At 40.6% G+C, this 24,614-nt stretch overlaps 1 protein-coding gene across 5 annotated transcripts in view; it reads left to right on the top strand.

Moving 5' to 3' along the window:
• Nucleotides 1-23,715, top strand: part of brd1 (bromodomain containing 1) — a 44,646-nt gene extending 20,931 nt beyond the window's left edge. For 2 of the 5 annotated variants that reach the window (XM_033039771.1, XM_033039770.1), the window contains exons 7-13: nucleotides 4,959-5,204; nucleotides 8,447-8,950; nucleotides 13,184-13,316; nucleotides 14,494-14,624; nucleotides 16,811-16,917; nucleotides 20,101-20,255; nucleotides 21,682-23,715. In XM_033039771.1, coding sequence (XP_032895662.1) covers nucleotides 4,959-5,204; nucleotides 8,447-8,950; nucleotides 13,184-13,316; nucleotides 14,494-14,624; nucleotides 16,811-16,917; nucleotides 20,101-20,255; nucleotides 21,682-21,865 — 1,460 coding nt within the window. In that variant the 3' untranslated portion in view covers nucleotides 21,866-23,715. Of the gene's footprint in view, nucleotides 1-4,958; nucleotides 5,205-8,446; nucleotides 8,951-13,183; nucleotides 13,317-14,493; nucleotides 14,625-16,810; nucleotides 16,942-20,100; nucleotides 20,256-21,681 lie in introns of all 5 variants that reach the window. The other 3 variants (XM_033039768.1, XM_033039767.1, XM_033039769.1) reach the window with 2 other exon arrangements.
• The last annotated feature ends 899 nt before the right edge of the window (nucleotides 23,716-24,614 follow it).

The following is a 24,614-nucleotide window of genomic DNA, read 5'->3' as shown; positions in this document are numbered from 1 at the left end:
GAATCCATTTGGCGCACAATGTCCATACTAGCCCTCTGAAAACCAGCCCCTTCAGCCCACAACACCCATACTAGCGCTCCAGAAAGCGCCCCTCCCTACTGGCCACCAATATTGGAATTGGTGGAGAGGTGGAATATTGCGTTGGGGGACCAGCCCTCTTGAGTAATGCTGGGACCCAACGGGTCCCACTTAGTCTAGTAGCTTCTGTATTTCTGTTCATGAAATCTTCTGTGGTCATGAGTATAGAGTGAGTATAGCAGGGATCTGAGCACGCAGCCTTGAGGTGCTCCCGTGCTGATTGTTATCGAGGCTGACACATTTCCACCAATACGAACAGACTGTGGTCTGTGAATGAGGAAGCCGATGATCCAATTGCAGAGGGATGCACAGAGATCCAGTTCTGCTAGTTTGGTAACCAGCTTGGAGGGGATGATTGTGTTAAATGCCGAGCTGTAATCAATGAATAACAGCCTGACATATGAGTTTTTGTTGTCCAAGTGGTCCAGAGCAGATTGGAGGGCCAGCGAGATCGCATCCACCGTTGATCTGTTGTGGCGGTAAGCGAACTGCAGTGGGTTTAGGTTTTTGTCGAGGTAGGAGTTGATTTGCGCCATGATCAACCTCTTAAAGCACTTCATCACCACAGGCGTTAGTGCCACTGGTCGATAGTCATTGAGGCACGTCACCTTACTCTTCTTCGGCACTGGTATAATTGATGCCCTTTTAAAGCAGGTGGGGACCTCAGACCTCAGAAGTGAGAGGTTGAAAATGTCCTTAAAAACTCCAGCCAGTTGGTCCGCACAGGTTTTTAGAACACGACCGGGTATACCATCAGGTCCAGGCGCTTTTCGGGGGTTCACCGCTCTGAAGGATTTACTGACGTCGGACTCTGTGACTGAGACTGAAATACCATCACAGCGAAAGGGGGCTCGGGAAGGCACATCAGTATTCTCCCAATCAAAGCGTGCGTAAAACGCATTGAGCTCGTCAGGGAGTGATGTTTAGCCAACATTCGAGCTGCCTCCTGGTTTCGCCTTGGAGGAGGTGATTGCATTCAGGCCCCGCCACAGCTGCCAAATAATTTTCTCATCCTCCAGTTTGGAGCAGAAGTCCCTTTTGGCCTTTTTGATGGTCTTACCAAGGTCGTATCTGGACTTTTTATAGACCACTGTATCATCAGACATGAATGCCCGGTGTCTGGTCTTCAGAAGAGTGCGGATCTCAAAGCTCATCCAGGTTTCGGATTGGGAAACACTCGGAAGGTTGTTGTAAGGATGCAATCCTCCACACATTTCTTTTTGAAGTCTGTAACGACTGTGGCGTATTCGTTCAAGTCCATTGCCGAGTCCTTGAACATTGCCCAGTCTACAGACTCCAAACAGTCCTGGAGTTGTTCCTCTGCCCCCCCCCCCCCCCGACCAGCACTGTACTGTCCTCACCTTTGGGGGTGCGCTCTTCAATTGCTGCCTGTAGGCAGGAAGAAGCAGCACCGCGGTATGGTCGGATTTACCGAAGTGAGGGCGAGGGATAGAGCGATAGGCATTCTTGATGGTGGTGTAGCAGTGGTCGAGGGTGTTTGGTCCTCTGGTGCAGCAGGAGACATGTTGGCGGAAGTTAGGGAGTGATTTCTTGTGGTTTGCCTTATTGAAGTCCCCAGCAATGGTGATAAATGCCTCGGGGTAAGACGTCTGGTGTTTGTTGACCACAGAGTGCAGCTCCTCCAGTGCCAGACGGACGTCTGCCTGGGGTGCGATGTAGATCGTGGTCAGGATGATGGAGGGGAATTCCCTTGGGAGGTAGAAGGGACGGCACTTCACCGCCAGATGTTCCAGGTGTGGAGAGCAGGAGTTGGATAGGAGTTTGATGTCACTGATCGATCCAAAGGAACAGCAGAGCCATTAAAGTTTGGCACCATCGCCGTCGCAGGAGCTGCCAGAGCGAGGTTGTAGACAACGACAAACTGCCTTAGGGGCTCCAACTCCGTATTTTCTTGATGTTTACTCCTGGAGCCTTTTCCATGACTGGATATGGCCACAAGGCAGTGGAGGTTTTAAATGTTGCCCTCTCCTGGATGGACTGCCTTCCCAGGCTGACGAGCCCCATCTGCACGAGACTTGTGCGGACAGTGGTCATTGACAAATCCACACCTGACTCCTGATGAGTGTTTCTGATCTGTCGGACAGGTGTTTGGGGATTTTTCTTTATTATAGAGAGAATTCTGTCATCAGCTGTGGAGGTCATCCTTGGCCTGCCAGTCCCTTTGCGGTTAGTAAGTTCACCAGTGCTCTCTTTCTTAAAGATGTTCCAAACAGTTGATTTTGGTAAGCCTAAGGAAACAGTTTTATTGTTTCTCAGTCTCATAATGGCTCATTTGACTTTCATTGGCACAACTTTTGCCCTCATGTTGATAAACAGCAATAAAAGTCTCCAAAGGTGATGGAAAGACTGGAGGAAATACTAGATGCTGAGAGCTCTTTTATACCTGCATTAAGAAAGCATTGAAACACACCTGAGCAATTACAAACAACTGTGAAGCCATGTGTCCCAAACATTATGGTTCCCTGAAATGGGGGAACTATGTATAAACACAGCTGTAATTTCTACATGGTGAAACCAAAATGTATAAAAATACCCTTTACTAAAATCTGACAATGTGCACTTTAACCACATGTTTTTTTTCTATTAAAAATCTCAAATTGTGGAGTACAGAGGCAAATAAATAAATGATGGGTCTTTGTCCCAAACATTATGGAGGGCGCTGTACATTCTATTTAAAAACGTTCATAATTTTAGAGTTCTGTTAGGCCAGCTGCCTTTTACCAGGCACAGTGGCAAGCTGGTAGAGCTGCTGCCACACAGTTACTATGGCATGGCTTCGATACTCAACTCCTTTGATGTTGTGGAGTTTGCAAGTTCACCCTGCGACCTTGTGGGAAGTAGGAGGAAACGTGTACATTTCTGTTTTCTCCCATACCTCAGACATATGGGTTTGGTAAATGAAATGGCCATTGTAAATTTTCCCTTGTGTTTATTTGGCAGTAACGGGGATAGAATTGATGGGAATGAGTTGCAGGGAAAACTAATTTGTTTGGGGATTGGTGTTCTGAGAATCAAAATGACCACTTCCTCTGTCATATAGAAGATAAACCTGCTCTGCTTATTACAATTTGAATCCCCTCACATTATTTGTATGCCCTCACATTTCTGGTAACATCCTTATAAATCTTCTTTGCACCCTATCTCAATGGTTCCTTTATTATCACCAAGCTTGTCTTGTATACTATGGCAACTAGAATTGAAAATATTCTTCAATTGTGTTCCATCCAATTTTTTTCACACGTTTGGCATAACATTCACTATTTTTAAGTTCTTTCCCTCATAATAACTACCATTGATTGCTTTAATTCATGCCCTGATAACCTTTAGCAAACCTATTCGTAATTGGTATATCTGTGCTCTGAATTATTTGCTTCACCACACCATACCATCTAGATTCAAACTATCCAAGTAATAAATTACCTTTTCATTCTTCTCATCAAAATCATGCCAATTATATGTCAATTTAAAAAATATATATATTAATGTTCTTTGCTGCAGTCTTCGTTAGTATTGACTATCCCACCCAAATTATCTATATCTGCAAATGTACAAATTGTGCTAAATTATTTATCTAATTTATGGCCATCTGTTGATTCAGCATTACCCACGTTCTGTTGTGAATAGCTATTTACTCCCACACTCTGTTTTCTGTCCATTTATTTATTAATCCATTATGAAATGCAACTCTATTGAAAAATCTGGATACATTGAATCTTCTCCATATCTAAAATCTACTCTCTAACTTTAAAAATATGTGATAATATTGATCAAGCAGTTACTGCTATTTTGAAATGCACACACGTTACCTATTCAGTGCTATACTTTGTTTAAAATTGTTCTTCTATTCTCACTTTAGAAAACGTTCCTGTTATTTTTCCTACTATAGATTGAAACTGACCAGTCCATTTGGCCTGGACATTAAATGTTCCTCTTAAATATAAATGTCTGGCAATCCTTGCGCATTACTCATATTTCCAATGCGCAGCCATGCCTCTTGTATTTTTTTCCCTAGATTATTTTAAAATTTAATGCAATCCATTGACACCAAATGTTTTATCTTCCAAGTTTCATAGACCCCTATTCATGCATGGAGCCTGTTTGTAGTTTGTTCCTTTTAGCATTACATATTTTTCCTACTTTTTGGTAAATATAATTTTGCCTTTCCCATTCTTGTCAATTTATAACTCTAATTTCTATTGTCAGCCTCTTGATGGTATGTAGTACTCAACCTAAAAATGTCAAAGCCCTTTCAATGCCTTAGATCTAAAGTCTAATTGGCGTACTGTTAAATAGTTAATCGTGGGTTTTTATTTTAAAATATTTAAACATTGCTACTGTCATGGACCCAAAAGAAAATCAGCACACTAGAATAATTACTCAGAACCTGCAGGACCTCTGCTTTGTTGAGGCTTTTTTGGGTTGGGAATGCAGAGGCTCACTTTGAGCCACTAGGAAAAGGTGGACTGTTTTATGGGTTAGAATCAATAGAATTGTAAGTACATGTGAAAGATTGTGGAAAACCTAAAGATTACAATCTCAACCTTTTGTGCAGTTAGTTATGTTTGGGATGTGGATTCTAAATAAGCAGATACTCGTTCACCATATTTGTAAAGGAACAATGTTTAAAAACCAGAAAATCATGGAAATGGGTCGAGTAGTTTCTGTAGAAAGAAAGTTAACATGAACAACTTTCTCTTTGCCTAGTATGCAGTGATTCCAGCATTTTGTTTTTTTTATTTCAGATTTTCAGCATCTGCAGTTAGTTTTTGATTTTTATTTGGTGATTATTTTTATGGTAATGTTGGAACTATTGAGAGCTGTTGATTTCCATTAAAACATCTATTTTGCTTTCTTTGTAGTGGATAGATTATTGGTGCCTGCAAATAGAGAGAACATGTCTTTGGAAGTGCAGCTCAAAGAACTGCTGGAGAAACTGGACATGACATGTGCAATGAAAGCCTGCAGTGCTAAATCTAGACGCGTCAAGTTACTGCGAAAAGAAATTAATAACATCCGGCTCAAATTAAGTGAACAGAAGGCTCAAAGTGAACATGCACATGGTGAAAACAGTATAACCGATGATGGAGCAAAGTTGGAGCAAGATGGTGAGAAACACAGTGAATATAATTATAAAATGTAAATGTTATTACCCCATTTATACTGAAGGTGAAATATTCATGCAGGGGAAAAGAAAATAACTCGAAATGTGACAAATAGTTGGAATCAGTAAACGGTGCAATGCGTCAGAAAGGTTTTTCTCTTATCTTTTGCAAAAGCTTCACTGAATGCAGTAAGTCCCAAATGTCAGAACCTAAGAATATTGAAAGATACTTATATTCAGCCCATTTTGTTCTGTAACCCAAGCTTCAGTTATATTAAAGTATTATGGAGGGTCAATTAAATAAAGATATACACAGAATAATATCTCAGTTTTAGTGAGGGTTATCTTGAACTATTCTTATACATTGCCCTCCATAATATTTGGGAGAAAGACCCATAATTTATTTATTAGCCTCAGTACTCCACAATTTGAGATTTGTAAAAGAAAAAAACACGTGGTTAAAGTGCACATTGCCAAATTTTATTAAATGGTATTGTTATACATTTTGGTTTCGCCATGTAGAAATTACAGCTGTGTTTATACATAGTGTCCCCCCCCCCATTCCAGGGCACCATAATGTTTGGGGGACATGGCTTCACAGGTGTTTGTAATTGTTCAGCACCTTCTTTCCTCCAGTCTTTCCATCATCTTTGGAAACGTTTATTGCTATTTATCAACATGAGGACCAAAGTTGTGCAAATTAAAGTCAAATATGCCATCATGAGACTGAGAAACCAGAATAAACCAGGGAATGGCAGGCCAAGGAAGACCTCCACAGCTGATGACAGAAGAATTCTCTCTTTAATAAAGATAAATGGAGGCCAAGGAAGACCTCCACAGCTGATGACAGAAGAATTCTCTCTATAATAAAGATAAATCCCCAAACACCTGTCCGACAGATCAGAAACACTCTTCAGGAGTCGTGTGTGGATTAGTCAATGACTACTGTCCTCAGAAGACTTCATGAACAGAAACACAGAGGCTACACTGCAAGATGCAAAGCACTGGTTAGCCGCAAAGATAGGATGGCCAGGTTACAGTTTGCCAAGAAGTTCCGTATTTCCCGGCAATGTAGATGCTATTTTTTACCCAAAAATAAGGCACACAAATTAACCTGCTTCTTGGAGGCAGAAGGTTAGGTTGTTAGCCAAGAAAGATAGACTTGGCTCTCCCTCATTGCAGGCAGCTGATGGGAAGCAGCTATAAAGTGGGAAGAGGCTCTAAAAGGGCAGCGCTGCTGGGGGGAGAGAGTTCCTTTCACAGCATGTGGGGAGTCTGGCCCGGGTCAACACGGGCAGGAGCGTTGGGAAGTAGAGAGTCGGGGATCATGTCAGCAACTCACTCACCGTTGCCGCAGCGCTCTGGGCGTGGAGCCACTGCATTGTGGCCGGGGAGGGAAGTAGCTCGGGTGGCTGTGAACAGCCACTGGGTCCGGACAGCGGAACCGGCCGCCATCTCAGCGCCTTCTGCCAGCCCGCTCAGCTCTGGCAGTGCTCTCCGTCTGAACACCTTTCCCCTGCCGCTCACCGGCCTCGCTCATGTCAGCCGCTTCCCGCAAATCCATAAAATCTGACTGCTGCCGGGAGCAAGACATGACCTCACTTGCTGTGCTGGGTGACACTGCAAGGCATTCACTGCCCGGTCCGTGTCTTTCAATGTAAATTTGCATGGGGACATGCTTTGGAGGTGTGTGGAGGTTGTCGTTCAAGTGAGAATAACAGAGAGAATAAGAATGCTGCTGTCTTGTCAACAGATGCGCACAAAAGCAGTTGGTATTAGTTTTGAAATTCTCGTTATCCGTATTTTTGACCTGCCTCGGAGACCTGACAGTGAGGGGACCAGCTCAAGAGCAAAGATCATAGAGCGGAACGGGTCACTGGGCGATGGATAACAGGACAGCGGGTGGTGGAGCTTACTCCTGTGTCAGCGCGAGTAACCTCAATTGGTCCCTTGAACTAGTATTGTCATTCAATAAGATCACAACTGATTCAACTTGTCCTGGTGTGCTCTGATTTTTTCCCACCATCTCTCCACCTGCTAGCATCCTCCACCCCCCACCCATTCAGTCATTCAGAATGTAGGAGATCTGGAAGCCTTGGGCCAATTGAATTGTCACTTTCTTCATTTTTATTTATTTATTTTTGAGCGTGAGAAATTCTATGTCCCGCCAGCCTTTTTCCAAAATTTAGCTACTGAAAATGGGGGTGCGTCTTTGATGCAGGTGCGTCTTCATTGCCGGGAAATACGGTACTTAAAAGAGTAAGCACAGTTCTGAAAAAAGGTCTTGTGGACAGATGAGAAGAATAACTTGCATCAGAGTGATGGCAAGAGCAAAGTATGGAGGAGAGAAGGAACTGACCAAGATCCAAAGCATTCCACCACATCTGTGAAACACGGTGGTGGGGGTGTTGTGGCCTGGGCATGTATGGCTGCTAAAGGTACTGGCTCACATATCTTCATTGATGATACAACTGCTGATTGTAGTAGCATAATGAATTCTGAAGTGTATAGACATATCCTACATGCTCAAGTTCAAACAAAAGCCTCATTGGCCGGCAGTTCACTCTACAGCAAGACAATGATCCCAAACATGCTGCTAAAGCACCAAATGAGTTTTTCAAAGCTAAAAAACTGTAAATTCTTGAGTGGCCAAGTCAATCACCCGATCTGAACCCAATTGAACATGCCTTATAAAAGAGAAGTGCTGAAGAGAAAACTGAAGGGGACTAGCCCCCAAAACAAGCAAAAGCTAAAGATGGCTGCTATATAGGCCTGGCAGAGCATCACCAGAGAAATCACCCAACAACTTGGTTTCCATGTCCATGAATCGCAGACTTCAAGCTGTCATTGCATGCAAAGGATATGCAACAAAATAATAAACATGACTACTTTCATTTACATGACATTGCTGTGTATCCTCTGAAATGTGGGGACTATGTATAAACATTACTGTAATTTCTAGATGGTGAAACGAAAATGTATAAAATTGGTTAAAATCTGACAATGTGCACTTTAACCACATATGATTTTTTTTCTATTACAAATCTCAAATTGTGGGGTACAGAGGCAAATAAATAAATAATGGATCTATCTTTCTCCCAAACATTATGGAGGGCACTGTTTTTAAATATTTACTAGTTAGCCAAATAATAGATCTGGGTGTTATGTGGTAAAATGGTAGCAGACATAAACAACTATTTTTGAATTAATTGTACTGTTATTAAGATTTGTAAATTACTGTTTCAGGAGATTCCAAGTCTTCTGTGCCGCCTACTCTTGAACCATCTGATACTTTGCCTCTTCTGCCAACTTCAGATACTCCATCAGAACCACCAATCCTTAAACCAATAGAACCTAGCACTGACCAGAGTAGATTAAATAAAAGAGTTAAGTTTGATGGTGATGAAGCGAGTAATACTTCCTTGCAGAATGTGACAATGAATGGACACACTCCAGAAGACCTGATTAATGGTGACGTCAGTAGCTCAAAATCCATTACAGTTGATCTGCCACCTGATGGTGAAATACATTCTTCTGCCCTCTTCCGAAAACCCAAAAGCATGAACTCACAAAACCAAGCAAAAATTTCAGAAACTCAACCACATCAAGGGCAGCTGGGATCGAAAACTTTCTTATCTGTGGTAATTCCCAGACTGGAGACATTATTACAACCAAGAAAGAGATCGCGGAGCTTATGTGGGGACGCAGAAGGAGATGGTGAAAAGTTACCTCTCAAAAAAAGTGGTCTGGGTAAGGATCAATGGTTAATGATATTTATGCATATACAAGGAAAGATCCTTGGGACTTGATATCTATTTCTATGTGGTTTTCCTTTAATTAATAATAATAATAAACTTTATTTCAGACTCAAGGTCCAGACAAGGGACAACATTACATAAAAATACATTGCATATAAAATCATAAAACACATACAAAATCTTAGTATATCACTAGTAAAAGCATCATTCATAAATTATATATATTTAAAAAAACACAATACATGAATTAAAATCCAGAATAAAAAAGAATGATCAATGTCCTACAACGAGACAGCGATACCAGTGTCTCCACAACTGGGATTCGTAGTGTGTAATGCTAAACCTTATGTTTGACAAGGCCACAATAATTACATTTTTAGTCATTTATCCTGCAAATGAATTTATACATATGATTTCTTAGGATAGCTTCTAAAGTACTGACTCCTGCAGCCACAAACATGTTACTAGCACTACACCATTTAGATTTCCTTAGCAGTGTTCTCATGGCATAATTATAGGCCACCTTTAGTCTCTGCAAACTTGTTTTTCCGTACTTTATGTACTTTGATTTATTTTTCCAAAACTTTGATTTGGTTATCTTGAAATCTCATTTATACTGTTCACATCTGCACCCACGCTTGAAAGCCTTTTTGGTTAATAAGTTAGAAGTAAAATAGGATATAGTTGTGCATTGGTGATCCCAGTGATGCAGATAAATGTAATGGTTCTGAAAATGTGACTGAAACTCAGCTAGTGTAGAACTTTATGATTTCCTGATGTTTATTAGCTGGACTTTAAATGTTAAACTATTGGCATGTGTTTGGTAGAGATGTAGGCCCTTGTTTTCATTATGGCCTTAGAACTGGTATCAGATCTGCTGCATAGAGTGGTGCTGCACTGGAGTGTCCTAAATTTGAACTTGGGCCTGAACATAAAGATGGGCAAATAAGCCACATCTCCCCAGGTTAACATTTTTCCTGCATTTTAATCCACAAATAAATCTATGAAAGTAGATGGGAGGAGCTGGTTGAAGGAATACTTAATAGGCCAATAAGCTGTAAAGTGTATGCCAGTTTGGCCAGTGCTTTGTAAACTAATTCCTAAAACTTTAATTGTGAAAGCAGTTTTAACGTTTATTCTTCATTTAGTGAGCTAGCCATTATATTGCACATTGCGGTTGCAGGGCTGCCAACTCTCACGCTTTGAGTGTGACACTCACGCATTTCAGCCAATTCTCACGCCCTCACGCTGAAGACAGAATTCTCACGCTGACAGGCTGTCTTCAGTCCCTGCACAGTTTGTCTCAGGTTTGCGCCGCATGACAGCGATCTGCACGGATTGGGGAAGCGCGTCGGTCCCGGGCAGCGGGTGCCAGCGCTTTTGTGAGCCGTCTGCGAGCGCTGCTCTTCTGGCTACCGCGGGAACCTTGCTCCCTCCCTCCTGCCCTTCAACTCACACGGCAGCGCCAGCACCGCCAATCCACGCTACACTGTGCCCGCCAGACTCCCCATTGGGCGGCCGGGGAAAGAGAGGGAGGGGAGAAAGAGAGAGAGAGAAAAAAAGGGAGGGATGGAGGCAAAGAGACAGGGGGAGGGAATGTAGAAAGGGGATGAAGGAACGGAAAGAGAAAGGGGAGAAAGAGGAAGCGCGAGGAAAAAGAGGGAGGGGGAGGATGGAGGGGGGGAAGGAAAGGTGTGTGTGTGGATCCCTGTGTGTGTGTGTGTCTCCCTGTGTGTGTGTCTCCGTGTGTGTGTCTCCCTGTGTGTGTGTGTGTCTCCCTGTGTGTGTGTGTGTCCCTGTGTGTGTGTGTATCTCCCTGTGTGTGTGTGTGTGCATGTCTGTGTGTCTCCCTGTGTGTGTGTGTGTCTCCCTGTGTGTGTGTGTGTCTCCCTGTGTGTGTGTGTGTGTCTCCATGTGTGTGTGTGTCTCCCTGTGTGTGTGCAAGTCTGTGTGTCTCCCTGTGTGTGTGTGCATGTCTGTGTGTCTCCCTGTGTGTGTGCGTGTGTGTCTCCCTGTGTGTGTGTCTCCCTGTTTGTGTGTGTCTCCCTGTGTGTGCGTGTCTCCCTGTCTGCGTGTCTCCCTGTCTGTGTGTCTCCGTGTGTGTGTGTGCGTGTCTCCTTGTCTGTGTCTCCCTGTGTGTGTGTCTCCCTGTGTGTGTATCTTCCTTTGTGTATGTGTCTCCCTGTCTGTGTGTCTCCCTGTGTGTGTCTTCCTTTGTGTGTGTGTCTCCCTGTGTGTGTGTGTGTGTGTGTGTGTCTCCCTGTGTGTGTGTGTGTGTCTCCCTGTGTGTGTGTGTGTGTGTGTGTCTCCCTGTGTGTGTGTGTGTGTCTCCCTGTGTGTGTGTGTGTGTGTGTGTCTCCCTATGTGTGTGTCTCCCTGTGTGTGTGTGTGTGTGTGTGTGTCTCCCTGTGTGTGTGTGTCTCCCTGTGTGTGTGTGTGTGTCTCCCTGTGTGTGTGTCTCCCTGTGTGTGTGTGTGTGTGTGTCTTCCTGTGTGTGTGTGTGTGTGTGTCTTCCTTTGTGTATGTGTCTCCCTGTGCGTCTGTTGTCACATCCTGGCCTTAGACAGGGCTGACAACTCTCACGCTTTGAGCGTGAGAGTCACGCATTTCAGCCAATTCTCACGCTGATGACAGAATTCTCGCACTGTCTTCAGTGCCTGCACATTTTGTCTTTTTGCGCCATATCACAATGATCTGTGTGGTCTTTGGAAGCGCGTCAGTTGGCGGCTGTGAGTGACGTCGCATCTCTTCACTTCTTTCTTGGTTGGATGTGCAGCCGCCGACAACATGAAGCAGCCGGAGATAAAACTAACCAGGTGAATCGGTTGTAAAACATGGGGAGGACCACAATGAGGCCAAACATCTAGGACAGGGTTCGGCAACCTACGGCACATGGGCCATAACCCAAAAACCTGAACACCCTCCTCCCATCCACACCCCCCCCCCCCCTCCGGTCGCAACGCTGCCTCGCAATTTCTCACTCTCAACTCTCACCCAATCTTGGCAGCCCTGCGGTTGCTTTATTTGGGTAAGGATTATGCTGTATCAATATATATTATGCACACATATACAGTTTAATTTGTATACCAATAATTAATCCTATCTCAACCTGGATATTTTGGAAGTAACGTGTTATTCATCATTTTTCGAATATGAAATTCAACAGCAACAACCGGATTTCCATGCATGCATTGTTTAATGTTTTAAATCCCAAAGTTGCCATTAGTGATTCAACTTTCTGGCTTGTAGTCGTCTTCAATGAAATCAAGGCAAATCTTTTCATTGAGATGTTTACTATTGAGAAAAACTAACATCATTATAGACCTTGTGTAACAAAATATAAGATCTTAAACTAAAATGAGCACTGCATTGCAACAAGTTATGTAGTATCTGAGGAGAAATAAATGCTTACATTTCAGGTTCAAAACTTAGAAAGATTTTGACATGCCATATAATATTTTTGAAGTCATGCCAAACCTTAATCATTGCTATCTTGGAACAAAATCACGTTTTTTTTAATACATGTGTATTAAATTCCCTCAAAATTTAATGTTTAAGAGATTTAACATTTAAAAATTTGTAATATTTATGATATTTTTGCTTCTACCTTTTGTTACATATTTCCCAATTGTTATTTAGCGGTCAAGCGCATAAAATGTTAGTTTAAAAATATCCTTTTTGCTTCTGAGTTGCTGTTTCAAAATTATTTGATGTGATTGATTGCTGAGTCAACTCGCAATGTAAGGTTTTTAATATCAGGCGTCCTTTTAGTTATAAGAGCAGCTTTTTAGCAAAAGGGGAATCTTTACGGATATCTAAAGTGGAGCTTTCTTGGGGTCATTGGTAGGTGCTGTCACTTTACTAGCAATTACCTGATTCTGGTAATGTTCACAAGCTTTCCAGTTGTAAGATCTATCTTCAATTTGATTAATGCATTCAATATTTTTTGGAAACTAGGGGTAATGTAGGAAACTAGTGTTCCAAGCAGGGTTGAGATCTGTCCTACCTAATGGAGGAATAAAGAATCCCAAATGAGACTGTCCATTTTGTAATGCTCTAATTGGATAACAACTCTTTGGTCATTGTTCAAGACCTGCCATATTTTAACAAATTCATTTAATAGGATCCCTTTTTGTTGGATGAAATGATGACTAAATTCATAAAGTGTTATGAAAGATTAAAGTCTTAACTGTTTGTAATAATAATTAACAATATAATTTTCCAGTATTATCTAATGGATTTGGTAATGAAGAAAAACCAGAAACCACACAGACCAATGCAACTGATCATCAGCGACGTCGTTGTGCTTCAGAATCAAGTATATGTACTAGTATCAGTGCAGTTTCCAACCATGCAAGGTAACGATTATTCGCTGAACCCAGACATTTAATGTATTTGTTCGGAGCGATAGCTAACTTATTCAATGCTAGATCTAAAGAACACTAATTATTGTATCTTCACTTCAGGATAAAAAGGTAGGTCTCTGAGGCCAATACCGCACCTTATTTATTTGCAGTAAAAAATGAAACCCATCACTTAATGGTGGGTACTTCTGAATTGAACCTTGAAGATTTAAATAAAGAGTTAATGTACACATGGTGGTGGTGTGGAAAATTGGTTTTAGTTCATGGGACATTGGGGAAGGACATGACCTTTGGAATATTTTTTATTTTAATTATCATCTCTACTGATTAAGCAAAACCAGTAGATGCCAGTAAGTCTTTAAAATTTTAGGACCATAAAATTGAGAAACTTTAGTGTAGGAATGCTCTCATAAATGTATTAAGGCAAATTAGATGATGTGAAATGGGCTTTGAGAAAGAGTTGTAAACAGTTGTTTATTTGGGCTGAAGAAAGGCACATGGTAGTAATTTCCAAAGGTCCATTAGGACATAGTATTTAGGTTAAATATTAATGATTTGAACTTGGATGTACCTGGTTGTGACAAGTAGGAATAATATTATTTTTTTTAATCCAGATTTAGTGGAGGGCTGCAAGGACTTGGGTTTTTAGTTATTTATAATAAATGTTAATGACTTGGATGGAAAGAGAGCATGTCACATATTGTGTGCTATACAAATATCTTAAATGTATAATTTCACTTGCTAGAACCAACATTCTGGATTTCATTTATTTATTATATTAAACATTATAGTGGATTACAGTGCATTAGAATTGGACTGCAGTTTTCATCTTAATCATGTCTGTAACAACCAAAACGTTGACATGTATTAGATACTGTGTTGGATAAAATGTCTTTCATTTTCAATGCCGGTAAGAGACTAGCAATGTGTATAGTTGATGTCAAGTGTTTACACCCTTGTGTAATATCTCCTCTAAAATTATTGCAGTAGTACAATGCTGCAGTGATTTGTTTGACTAATAGTTGAGAGGGTTCCCTGCATGTGGCTGTATATATTTAAATGTGTATTAAATTTGAGGATGTTAGTATTTTACATATTTGTTATTTACAGTTTTACATTATGCTATACCATTTTGGTCAAGGAAAATCCCATTTATTTTTTTCTTTGCCAGCACAATAAGTCTTCCTAAGTGTGGCAAAGGAAAACCAGCACTAGCTCGAAGAAACCCTCTAGAGAACAGAAATGAATTGATTGCTTGTATTGAAAATGGCAACTTTGCCAAAGCAGCTAGAATCGTAGCAGGTATGTGATTGTTTAGTATTGCAGCAGATCAAAACTATTTGGTTATTATTTTGCGGCATGGTGGCGCAACAGTAGAGTTGTTGCCTTACAGAGCCAGAGACCGGGGTTTGATCCAAACTACGGGTGCTGTCTGAACAGAGTTTGTACGTTCTCCCCGTGACCTGCGTGGGTTTTCTCCCGGTGCTTCAGTTTCCTCCCACATTCCAAAGACTTACAGGTTTGTAGGTTAATTGGCTTCAGTAAAATTGTAAATTGTCCCTAGTGTGTGTAGAATAGTGTTAGTGTGCGGGGGTCGTTGATCGGTGCAGACTCGGTGGGCCGAAGGGCCTGTTTCTGCGCTGTATCTCTAAATTAAACAAATCAATTTTAAAACGATTTGGTCTTCAATTTGTTGGTTAATTTCATCTTTTATTTTCCGTTTATCTGGAAATATAAAAGGGCTAATATTTATGGGTGCATACACATTGAATAATTATAGTGTTCTATTTTGAAGACTGAAATTTTGTCGTACGAGTAGCTATTTTTGATCATTTTGTTTTTAAATCTAGTCATTTTCCAAATATCATTTTAGCTTAAATGATTACAGTAATAACAAATGTTTACTTGCTCTCCATTGAGTTTTTAACAATTTAAAATCAATTTGGCAATATCCTCAACCTCTTAAAAGTAAACTATTATTTAATTGAATAGTTAATTTAGGGTGCATGTAAATAGTACACATTGTTTTTATTGTTGTATCTATAATTGCCATGTTGAAAACAAAACAGCAGATTGGTGCAAAGATTATAGTGTAATCTGAAGTAGTGCAAAAAAAATGAAAGTGCAATAACGCAACAACTGAATAGGATAGAATAAAAATTATGCAGCACCTCCCTGAAGTGGTGTGAAAAAGGTGATTGGGTCACTTCTATGGGACTGGAATGATGGAGGTTTCCTTGAAGCAGATGGGGACATGATAGATTGTTGAAATGAGAGGTTGAAAATATTGATGAAGACTGTGGCCAATTGACGTGCACAAGTTCAGAGCCCTGTCCAGGGACTCCATCCAGGCCGACAACTTTCTGAGCATTTACCCTCATTAAAGCAGATCTGCCACAAAGACACCTGGGTTGGGACGGATGCACCTTGGTAAACTTTGCCTGTTCAAAGCGGGCATAAATAGCATTGAGCTGACCCAGTAGGGATGCACCATTGCCAGAGATTGTCCCCAATTTCATCTTGTAACCTGTAATTGTATTCAGGCTCTACCAGTCACCTGACAACTGGTTGATTGAATTGAACCTCTTGCTTCTTCTGGAATTCTCTCTTGACATCCCTGATAGCCTAATGGAGATCATACATAATCTTTTTGAAAGGGGTCATCTTTATTGGAAAGGTTTGGATCTAAACTAAAGGTGAGAGGAAATCTCCCAATTCGTCCAAAGCTTCTGGTTAGAATAGACCCTAATTGTCATTGACAGAACCCAACATCAACGCATTTCTGGATGGAGTCTTAAACATGTTCAAGACCACTGACTCGTTAGTCTTGAAGTAAACTCTGACTTCTGAGACCCCTGCAGTATTATTCTTCGTTGGTGCCTCGTGCTTCAAGATTGTGTCTGTAAGCCACCAACAGATGATCAGTTGAGGGCGAGGGTGGACTAATAGGCATACTTGGTTGCATAGCATGTTTGGTCTAACATGTTAACACTTCCATGTGGGGCAGGAGACATGCTGATGGTAGTTGGTAGAATACATTCTTGAAGTTTGCTTAATTGAAGTTACCAACCATGATGGTATTCCATGATAACCATGACCATAAGCCTATTTCCTTCGCTCCATAGATGCTGCCGTACCCACTGAGTTTCTCCAGCACTTATGTCTACCTTTGATTTTCCAGCATGTGCAGTTTCTTCTTAAACGTGGTGAATAGGCTACCAGGTCTTGCTGTCTCAAGTGCATTGACAACCTAATATAAACAGCAAAGAGCAAAGGGTCATTGAACTTTTTAAAGATATAAAAAAAATATTCTGAAGTTTTTACTCTGCCATACCCAGAAGATTTTTTGCATAAATGCACACACAGTGACTAACATTTGATTTGAATTTCTTGAATTGTTGAATTTTGTGTGACAGATATGCAGAACATGTTTGTTTCTATTAATGGATTTTTTTTAAACAGTTATTACAAATATATCTTTCTTCTAGAAGTTGGACAAAATAGTATGTGGACCTCTACAGATTCCAGTTCTGCTTTGGAGCCTTTAAAGTTAATTTGGGCAAAGTGCAGTGGTTATCCATCATATCCAGCCTTGGTGGGTTTAACAACATTGATTATGGTGAAAAAATAGAATTATCCACTAAATTGCTTTGGCTTGTTTCGCTGACGGTATCATAATCTGCATTGTAATTATTCTAAATCGGCATGCCCAGATAGTAGGAAATACGCTTGCCATATTTTTTCTTGAACATAAAATGCCTTGATCGTCCAAACACAAGATCATTAAGTGAATGTTTGATATTCCTTGTGTATAAACAGGGCTCTCACTGAACTTTTTTTCTCTGATGCCAGCCGAGCAACCTAGGCAGCTTTTTAGGTTGCCAAATGACAGTTTAGGTGGTCATTTAAGACGGCTTGCATGATGCGTGCGATAATGTGCTCGGACGATGTGCATAGTTACCAGTCCGAATTATGCTCAATGAAGCATTCACATATTATTTCTGCTTCAAATAAAGTCACAAACTAAACATATTCACCAATCAAGACATGATATATACCACAATGACATGCAGCAAAATTACAATACAGTATCTCAACTCTTTTTATACGTTGCAACAAATGCAATTTATATTATTTCTTTCCACTTCCAAACAAAAATGTGGTTGGATTATTCAGCGTATGATCAATCTCGGTGAGACCAAGCGCAGGCTTGGCGATCGCTTCGCACAACACCTCCACTCAGTTTGCAATAACCAACCTGATATCCCAGTGGCTCAGCACTTCAACTCCCCCTCCCATTCCGAATGCGACCTTTCTGTCCTGGGCCTCCTCCATGGCCAAATTGGAGGAACAGCACCTCATATTTCGCTTGGGTAGTTCACACCCCAGCGGTATGAATATTGGCTTCTCCAATTTCATGTAGTTCTTGCTTTCTCCCTCCTTCCCCTCCCATTCCCAGCTCTCCCACAGCCTCCTGTCTCCGCCTCTTCCTTTCTTTTTCCCGCCCCCCCCTCCCTGACATCAGTCTGAAGAAGGGTCTCGACCCGAAAAAAGCCTATTCCTTCACTCCATAGATGCTGCCTCACCCGCTGATTTTCTCCAGCTTTTTTGTATACCACCCATTCACACAAGTTCTGTTATCTCACTTTCTTCACCCACTCCCTATACATTAGGGGCAATTTTACAGAGACAAGTTAACCTACAAAGCCAATGCGTTTTGGGATGTGGGAGGAAACCCATACGCTTGCAGGGAGAATGTGCAAATTCAACACAGACTGTGCCCGAGGACAGGATCGAACACAGATCTCTGGCATGTGAAGCAGCAAGCCTACCAGCTGTGCCACTATATTTTGTTTTCCAACACACAAAAAATTATACGTTGATAACTGGCTACTAAAAAAAATAATCAATCCATTTTCAGTCTTAAGTCACGCTATGTCCCTCTTTACAGCTACTGTATGTTTTAATTCAGTTCAAGACTATGGGGCAGTACATTGGACATAAAATTGCTGCCTAAAAGTGCCAGAGACCCAGAATTGATCCTGAATATGGATGCTGTCTGCATGGAGTTTGCTCCTTTTCCCTTTGATCGCATGGGTTTTCTCCGGGTGCTCTTGTTTCCTTCCACATTACAAAGGTGTGCAGGAACCTTTTTCAGACCCAACCCAAAACGTAATATTTCCCTTTTGTCCAGAGATTCTGTCTGACCTGTTGAGTTACTCCAGCTTTTTGTTTCTATCTTCGGTTTAAACCAGCATCTGCAGTTCCTTCCTACACACACACAATACTATACGATAGAACGTTATTAATGCCACGAGGGAAATTGTGTGTGTGTGGGTATATATATTACATACACACACACACACACATATTTATATAGTTATATCTTCATATATAAATATGCACTGTTTTGTTTTCTTGTTTATAACATTGTTTACAGAGCACTATGTTTACATATTCTGTTGTGCTGCTGCAAGTAAGGATTTCATTGTTCTAACTAGGACGTGAGAAAATAAAACACTCTTGACTTACTTCACTAATGTGTGGGATAGAACTAGAGTACGGATGATCGGTGGGCCGAAGGGCCTGTTTCTGCACTGTATCTTTAAATTAAACTAAAAACAGAGGGTCTAAGGAAGGGTCTCTACCCGAAACGTCGCCCAATTTCTTCTATCCAGAGATGCTGGCTGTTCCACGGAGTTCCCCCGCACAATTAAAGCATGGAATAGTCTTCACCCTACCATAGTTACACAACCAGACGCAACTAAATTTAAGGTAGCTGTTTTTTCCCCCAAGAACCCTTTTTTGCTTAAGTCCACCCTCTCCCACCTCCAGTTTAAATTCCATTTGGAATATTTTTGGAGGACCAGGAAATCAAGAAGCAAGAGTTACTCCAGCTCCAGGGAGTGATTCTGCGTTGGGTTTCAGCGGTCAAGGTGAGGCGGCGACCGGACAGCAATGGTGGCCAGATCTCCCACAATGCAAAGGGAGGGACAACATGCCCGGCGCCGACCAGTGGCCGTGCCAGTTCATGTGCAGGGCGGCTGATGATGTGCTGGCTGTGGCAGTGCGCATGTGCAGGAGGAGGATGTGCAGGGCAGCCGAGGATGTGCTGGCCGTGGCAGTGCGCATGTGCAAGGTGGCTGGCCGTGCTGGCGGATGAGGAGCGGCTGGAGAGCGGAGACCCGGCATGGAGAGATAGAATGGGGGGGCCAAGCCGGGCAAAATGACACAGCTTTTAGGCTGCCCGGCGGGACTTTAGGTAGCCATTGGCAACCGGGCAACCGTTAATTTACATATGTATGTATATGTGTGTGTGTATAATTAGGAGAGGTATTTACTAATTTTGGATTTAGAGGTTTGGCATTAGTCTAGCCTCCGCATTCCTTAATTTTTCACCTTTTCAAATTGTGCAGGAGGGCAAATGAAAGATTTTTTTAACATAAAATAAAACACTGATGTGACAGTATGAATTTAAAGATTCAACCATGGGTATTAGTGATGTACTAAAATATAACAATAATTATTAATTTTGATAAATTTAATTAATCTCTTCTGGATAATTGGTTATTGGGGAACAAATTAAAATTATGCAAAGACTTCTTCAAATGAATGAGCTTTATTAATGTGTAATAGTTCAAAGGACTATTTCTTAAAAGTTTCATTTCTGTTTTTATAAAGTTTTGATTTAATAATATTAATTCATGAAATTATTGAAACGTAATTTTTTTAAGTATATAAAACCTTTTGGGGGGAAACTGCCTTCCTTTTTAAATAGGTAATTGATCCAAAGATGCCTCGAAATGGTTTTCGCCACAATGGAGTGCCTATTCCTGTGCCCCCTCCAGGTGTACTGAAAGTGGGTGAGCAAATGAATAGGAGAGCTGGAGAGAAACTTTATCTTGTTCTGTTCTTTGATAACAAACGAAGTTGGTAAGTAGTTTGCCAAATGAGAATCTTCTTTTGTAACAATTTGAACTACAGCTTCATTTGTCACATACTTTCATAATTTTGGGAAATTCCAGATAAGTCCTTTTACTGTGAGAAAACACCTGCACTAATTCCTGCAAATCAATGCTTCTGATGGAGAGCTAAAAAAATAGTCAAGATATCTAAGGTTGATTGCAATTGGGAACAAAATGGGTCTTGATTTATTGCTATAGTTCAAAGATACATATGGAGCTCCCTCAGTCTGCAGAGTTAGCTGTCCCTTAATGTTATGCTCCAATTTATGGAGTGTGACTTTAGCCCACGTTCAGTCATACAGCATGGAAACTGGCCCTTCAGCCCAACTTACCGATGCTGACCAACATGCTCCATCTACACTAGTCGCACCTGCCTGCATTTGGCCCATATCCCTCTAAACCTGTCCTATCCATGACCTCCAGTATTTGATTTTCTGGGTAGAAGACCCTCTGCATTCACCCTATTTATTTCCCTCATGATCTTGCATGCCTCTAATATCATGCCTCAGTTTCCTGCGCTCCAATAAATAATGTTCTAGCCTGCCCACATAGCTTAGGCCCTCAAGTGCTGGCAACATCCTCTTAGACCTTCTCAGCACGCTTTCCAGCTTAACAACATCCTTCCTGTCGCAGAGTGACCAAATGTGAACGCAATCTCTAAATGCGGCCTCACCAAAGTGTTGTACAACTGTAACATAACATCCCAACTTCTATACTCAATACCCTGACTGATTAAGGCCAATGTACCAAAAACGTTATTGACCATCCTGGTGGACAGTGTGGATAATAAAACCGCATTGTTAGCAATAATGGGACAAGTAATAAAATAATGCTCGAGATATTCAGCATATCATGGAGATTTGTGTAGAGAATAACAAAGTCAAAATTCGTTGATTACTTTTTTATCATCTGTTCTGAAGAAAGTACTGTATTATGCATTTAAATAATTGACTCCTCAATTGCTGCCTGATCTATTGAGCATTTCCAGCATTTGTAATATTCTGCTTTGGTGAGGTTTTTTGAAATTTTAATATTATAACACATTCACCAATTGCTTGGAAAGAGAAAATTAAGATAAGTACCTCAATTAAAATGTTGGCATATGATTTAACCATAACATTTGTATGAGTAATTTTGAGATATTGTCTAATATCTAGATTTACCTTAGATGTTTTTCTCTCAACGATCTAAAATCCTTTTCTTATTTTTTGATGGAAAGGAAATTTGATGCATTTAAATATATTGGCTACTATTTTTATTTTATTTATTGTTATTAGCCCAAAATGTTTGTTTGATCATAATAATAGCATTTTATCTGAGTGGAAAAAGAGTTAATTTATATGGCAGATCTTTTGCAATATATTCTTAACCATATTCTTTCACATTCTCCACAGGCAATGGCTTTCAAAGTCTAAAATAGTCCCCCTTGGTATTGATGAAACCATAGATAAAATAAAAATGATGGAAGGTCGAACTTCTTCCATTCGGAAATCTGTCCGCGTTGCTTTTGATCGAGCAGTGCTCCATCAAAGTAGAGTCCAAGGTGAACAAACGAGTGACTTTAGTGACGTTGATTGAAAATGTGACGGGCTTGGGAGATGAACCCCTCTGGTTGAAGTTAAAACCAAGAAACTTTGCAAAACAATTTCTCAGAGAGAATGTACTTTCCACTGTTGTCTCAATCATTGGTTCAGTAGGTGTGCTTAACAAATAATGGCACCTACTTATTCACTGCCAGCTGTAATAATGTTTTTCATACATAATTTCCTTTTGTGTAAACATTCAAACTTTTCCGCTATAATTTTTTCAACAGGATTAACTTGTTCATAGTGTTTATAACTCATGGAAAAAAAACTGTATATACTTGTATATTGCTACACACCGTAAATTATTCGGTTAGTCAAAATTGGTCGCCATCTGTTCTGGTACTTTGTTGTTTTTATATATAATCTAAATGTTCTGTAACTTATTAAATGAACATAAAGAAAGCTGTTCATGTAACTAAGTACCATGCTACAGATAATTTTGGTGCAGTGTATACTGAAAAAGTTCATGAACAAAATCAAGATAACTTAAAATGGTGTGCAATAGAGCAGTAAAATGAGCTTTTATATTTCTCTTACCAAAAGACTCTTTGTTTCTCAACTATATCTTGGGTTGGTTTGTGTTTCATAATATAAAAAATCAAACACATGTATGCTTGTTCATTGGAATACAGTTTCCCCAGTATATCTGTCACTCTAGATTTCAATCAAAAAATCCATTAGCTAAATATTTGTAAATATAATAACTGCTACATTCAAATTTGCAGTCCTTCCACGTATATGGAAAAGATCTGGGTCTCTGGATTTTAACCACAAACATTAGAGAATCAACAACCCTATCCAATTTGATCAATTTAGGCAATCTAACCAGGGACTAATATTGCACTGTGCATGGATTACTTTAAAGATTGCATTCTATTGCTGTACTGATTATCTTTTTTTTAATACATTTTCATTTTTCTGTCTTCAATTTGGAGGAAATCTCGCCTTTGAACAATATTAAATGAACACCTTGCTTCTGTCTTGCTGCTTTAGGTTGATTCAACTCATGGTGCTGAAAAAGAGGATTAACCAAAATGTAACATAGTCCTAATTATCTTTTGAAATAATATTTGGTGAAGGTATGTTTTATGGGAAACTGGGATGTTAGTTTGATTTTGCATATTTATGAAATGCAGCATTAAAAAAATCCCATAAGATCATCTTTACTGCCTGAATCCCTGAAATGCAGGAGTGCTTGTTGTACTAAGTGGTTTTGTAGCCTGTGTATAATTGTATATGAATTCACTTCAAACTTGTAACTTTTTTACTTTGTTGGGAGGGGTGATTTAATATTACATTTCTTTTCTGCTGTGATTTACTATGGGACCTGTACACAAATTTTTAAAAACAATTTGTGCCTGCATTGTTTCTTAATTTATTGTAGAAAGTGTACAGATTTGCTTTGTAGTAACTTTTATAAGCAACTGAACTGGTTTGAAACTGAAATTTGTAAAGTGTTAAAACAATAGAACAAATGTTTGGTTGACCACAGGCACATCAGTTTAAAACTGTACTTTGGGAAGGAATAAATGTGATGCAATCTGTTGCATATTCCTTAAAGTGCTTATTTTTGTGTGTTTGGGGACTGTTGGGTGTTTATAACAGAAGTTACATCTGCAGATACCTTCCATGGCAGTCAGAATCTTGGTGTGTTTTATACAGTGTGTTTGTAAATTGAACTAGTTTATACATTTTCTGTTGATTGGAGATGTACATGGAGTTTCTTTTGGATATGGAATAGGTCATGGGTGCTGTTTTAATCATATTAATTTTGATTCTGTGAACCGTTACATTATTCCCAGTGTTTCGAAGTAAAATGACGTATAATTATTTGGAAATTTACTGAATTATGTTAAGTAACTGAAATTATTTTAACTAACAGTCTTAAGAATTCTCTGACCTAAAATGTGTTATTTACTGTAAAACCCATTTGTAGTATGATTTCTAAAACTTTTTTTAGGCCTATCTTAGGTTATGAAGACCTCTTGACTATTTACCAGATACAGAAACAAATTGGAAAGATATTTGATGCCATTCCTTTCCACCCAACCTCCTGCTCCCCCACCCCCTTCTCCTAGTACTTTCCGTGCACTCCCTCACAGTGGGCATCTAGGGACCTCAACAGCTCTTTCAGGCGAGTCGATGGTTCGCATGCACCTCGTCAAACCTTGTCTACTGGATTCAGTACTCCTGATGTGACGTCCTTTATATCAGCGAGACCAAAAGTATAATAGATGACTGTTTGACCATTCACATGCACTCTAACTGATGAGATCTACTGGACCCCCTGGTTGCTAACCATTTTAATTCCCATTCCAACCTTTCTGTCCATGGTCTCCATTGCCAGCATGAGGCCACACACAAACTGGAGAAACTGCAACTTGTATTTGGCTTGGAATTGAATTGAATTGAAACTATGTGTCAGGTCCCGCTTTGTTCTTCCCCCTCTCCCCCTCCGTCACGGCTCTCCCCTCAGGCCGGGCCCTCCATTCTTCCTCCTCCCTCGCAGTGGTCCCCCCACGCCAGATCCCCATTGCTTTTCCCCTCCCTCACGGCCGGGTCCTCCTTTGTTCCTTCCCTTGGCAGCGGCGTCCTCACTTCTGCGTGTCCGTCCTCGTCCGTCAGTCAGTGCCATCATTGATCGCCGCACTGGCCTCCACTAACGGCAGGTTCTCCGGCTTGGGTAGTTTACAATCCATTGCATGCATTGTCATTTTTTTTGGTAAACCCAGCATATGCAG

Source organism: Amblyraja radiata, chromosome 21, assembly GCF_010909765.2.
Source record: "Amblyraja radiata isolate CabotCenter1 chromosome 21, sAmbRad1.1.pri, whole genome shotgun sequence".
NCBI classification, from domain to species: Eukaryota; Metazoa; Chordata; class Chondrichthyes; order Rajiformes; family Rajidae; genus Amblyraja; species Amblyraja radiata.
This window is presented reverse-complemented; position numbering and strand designations above follow the sequence as displayed.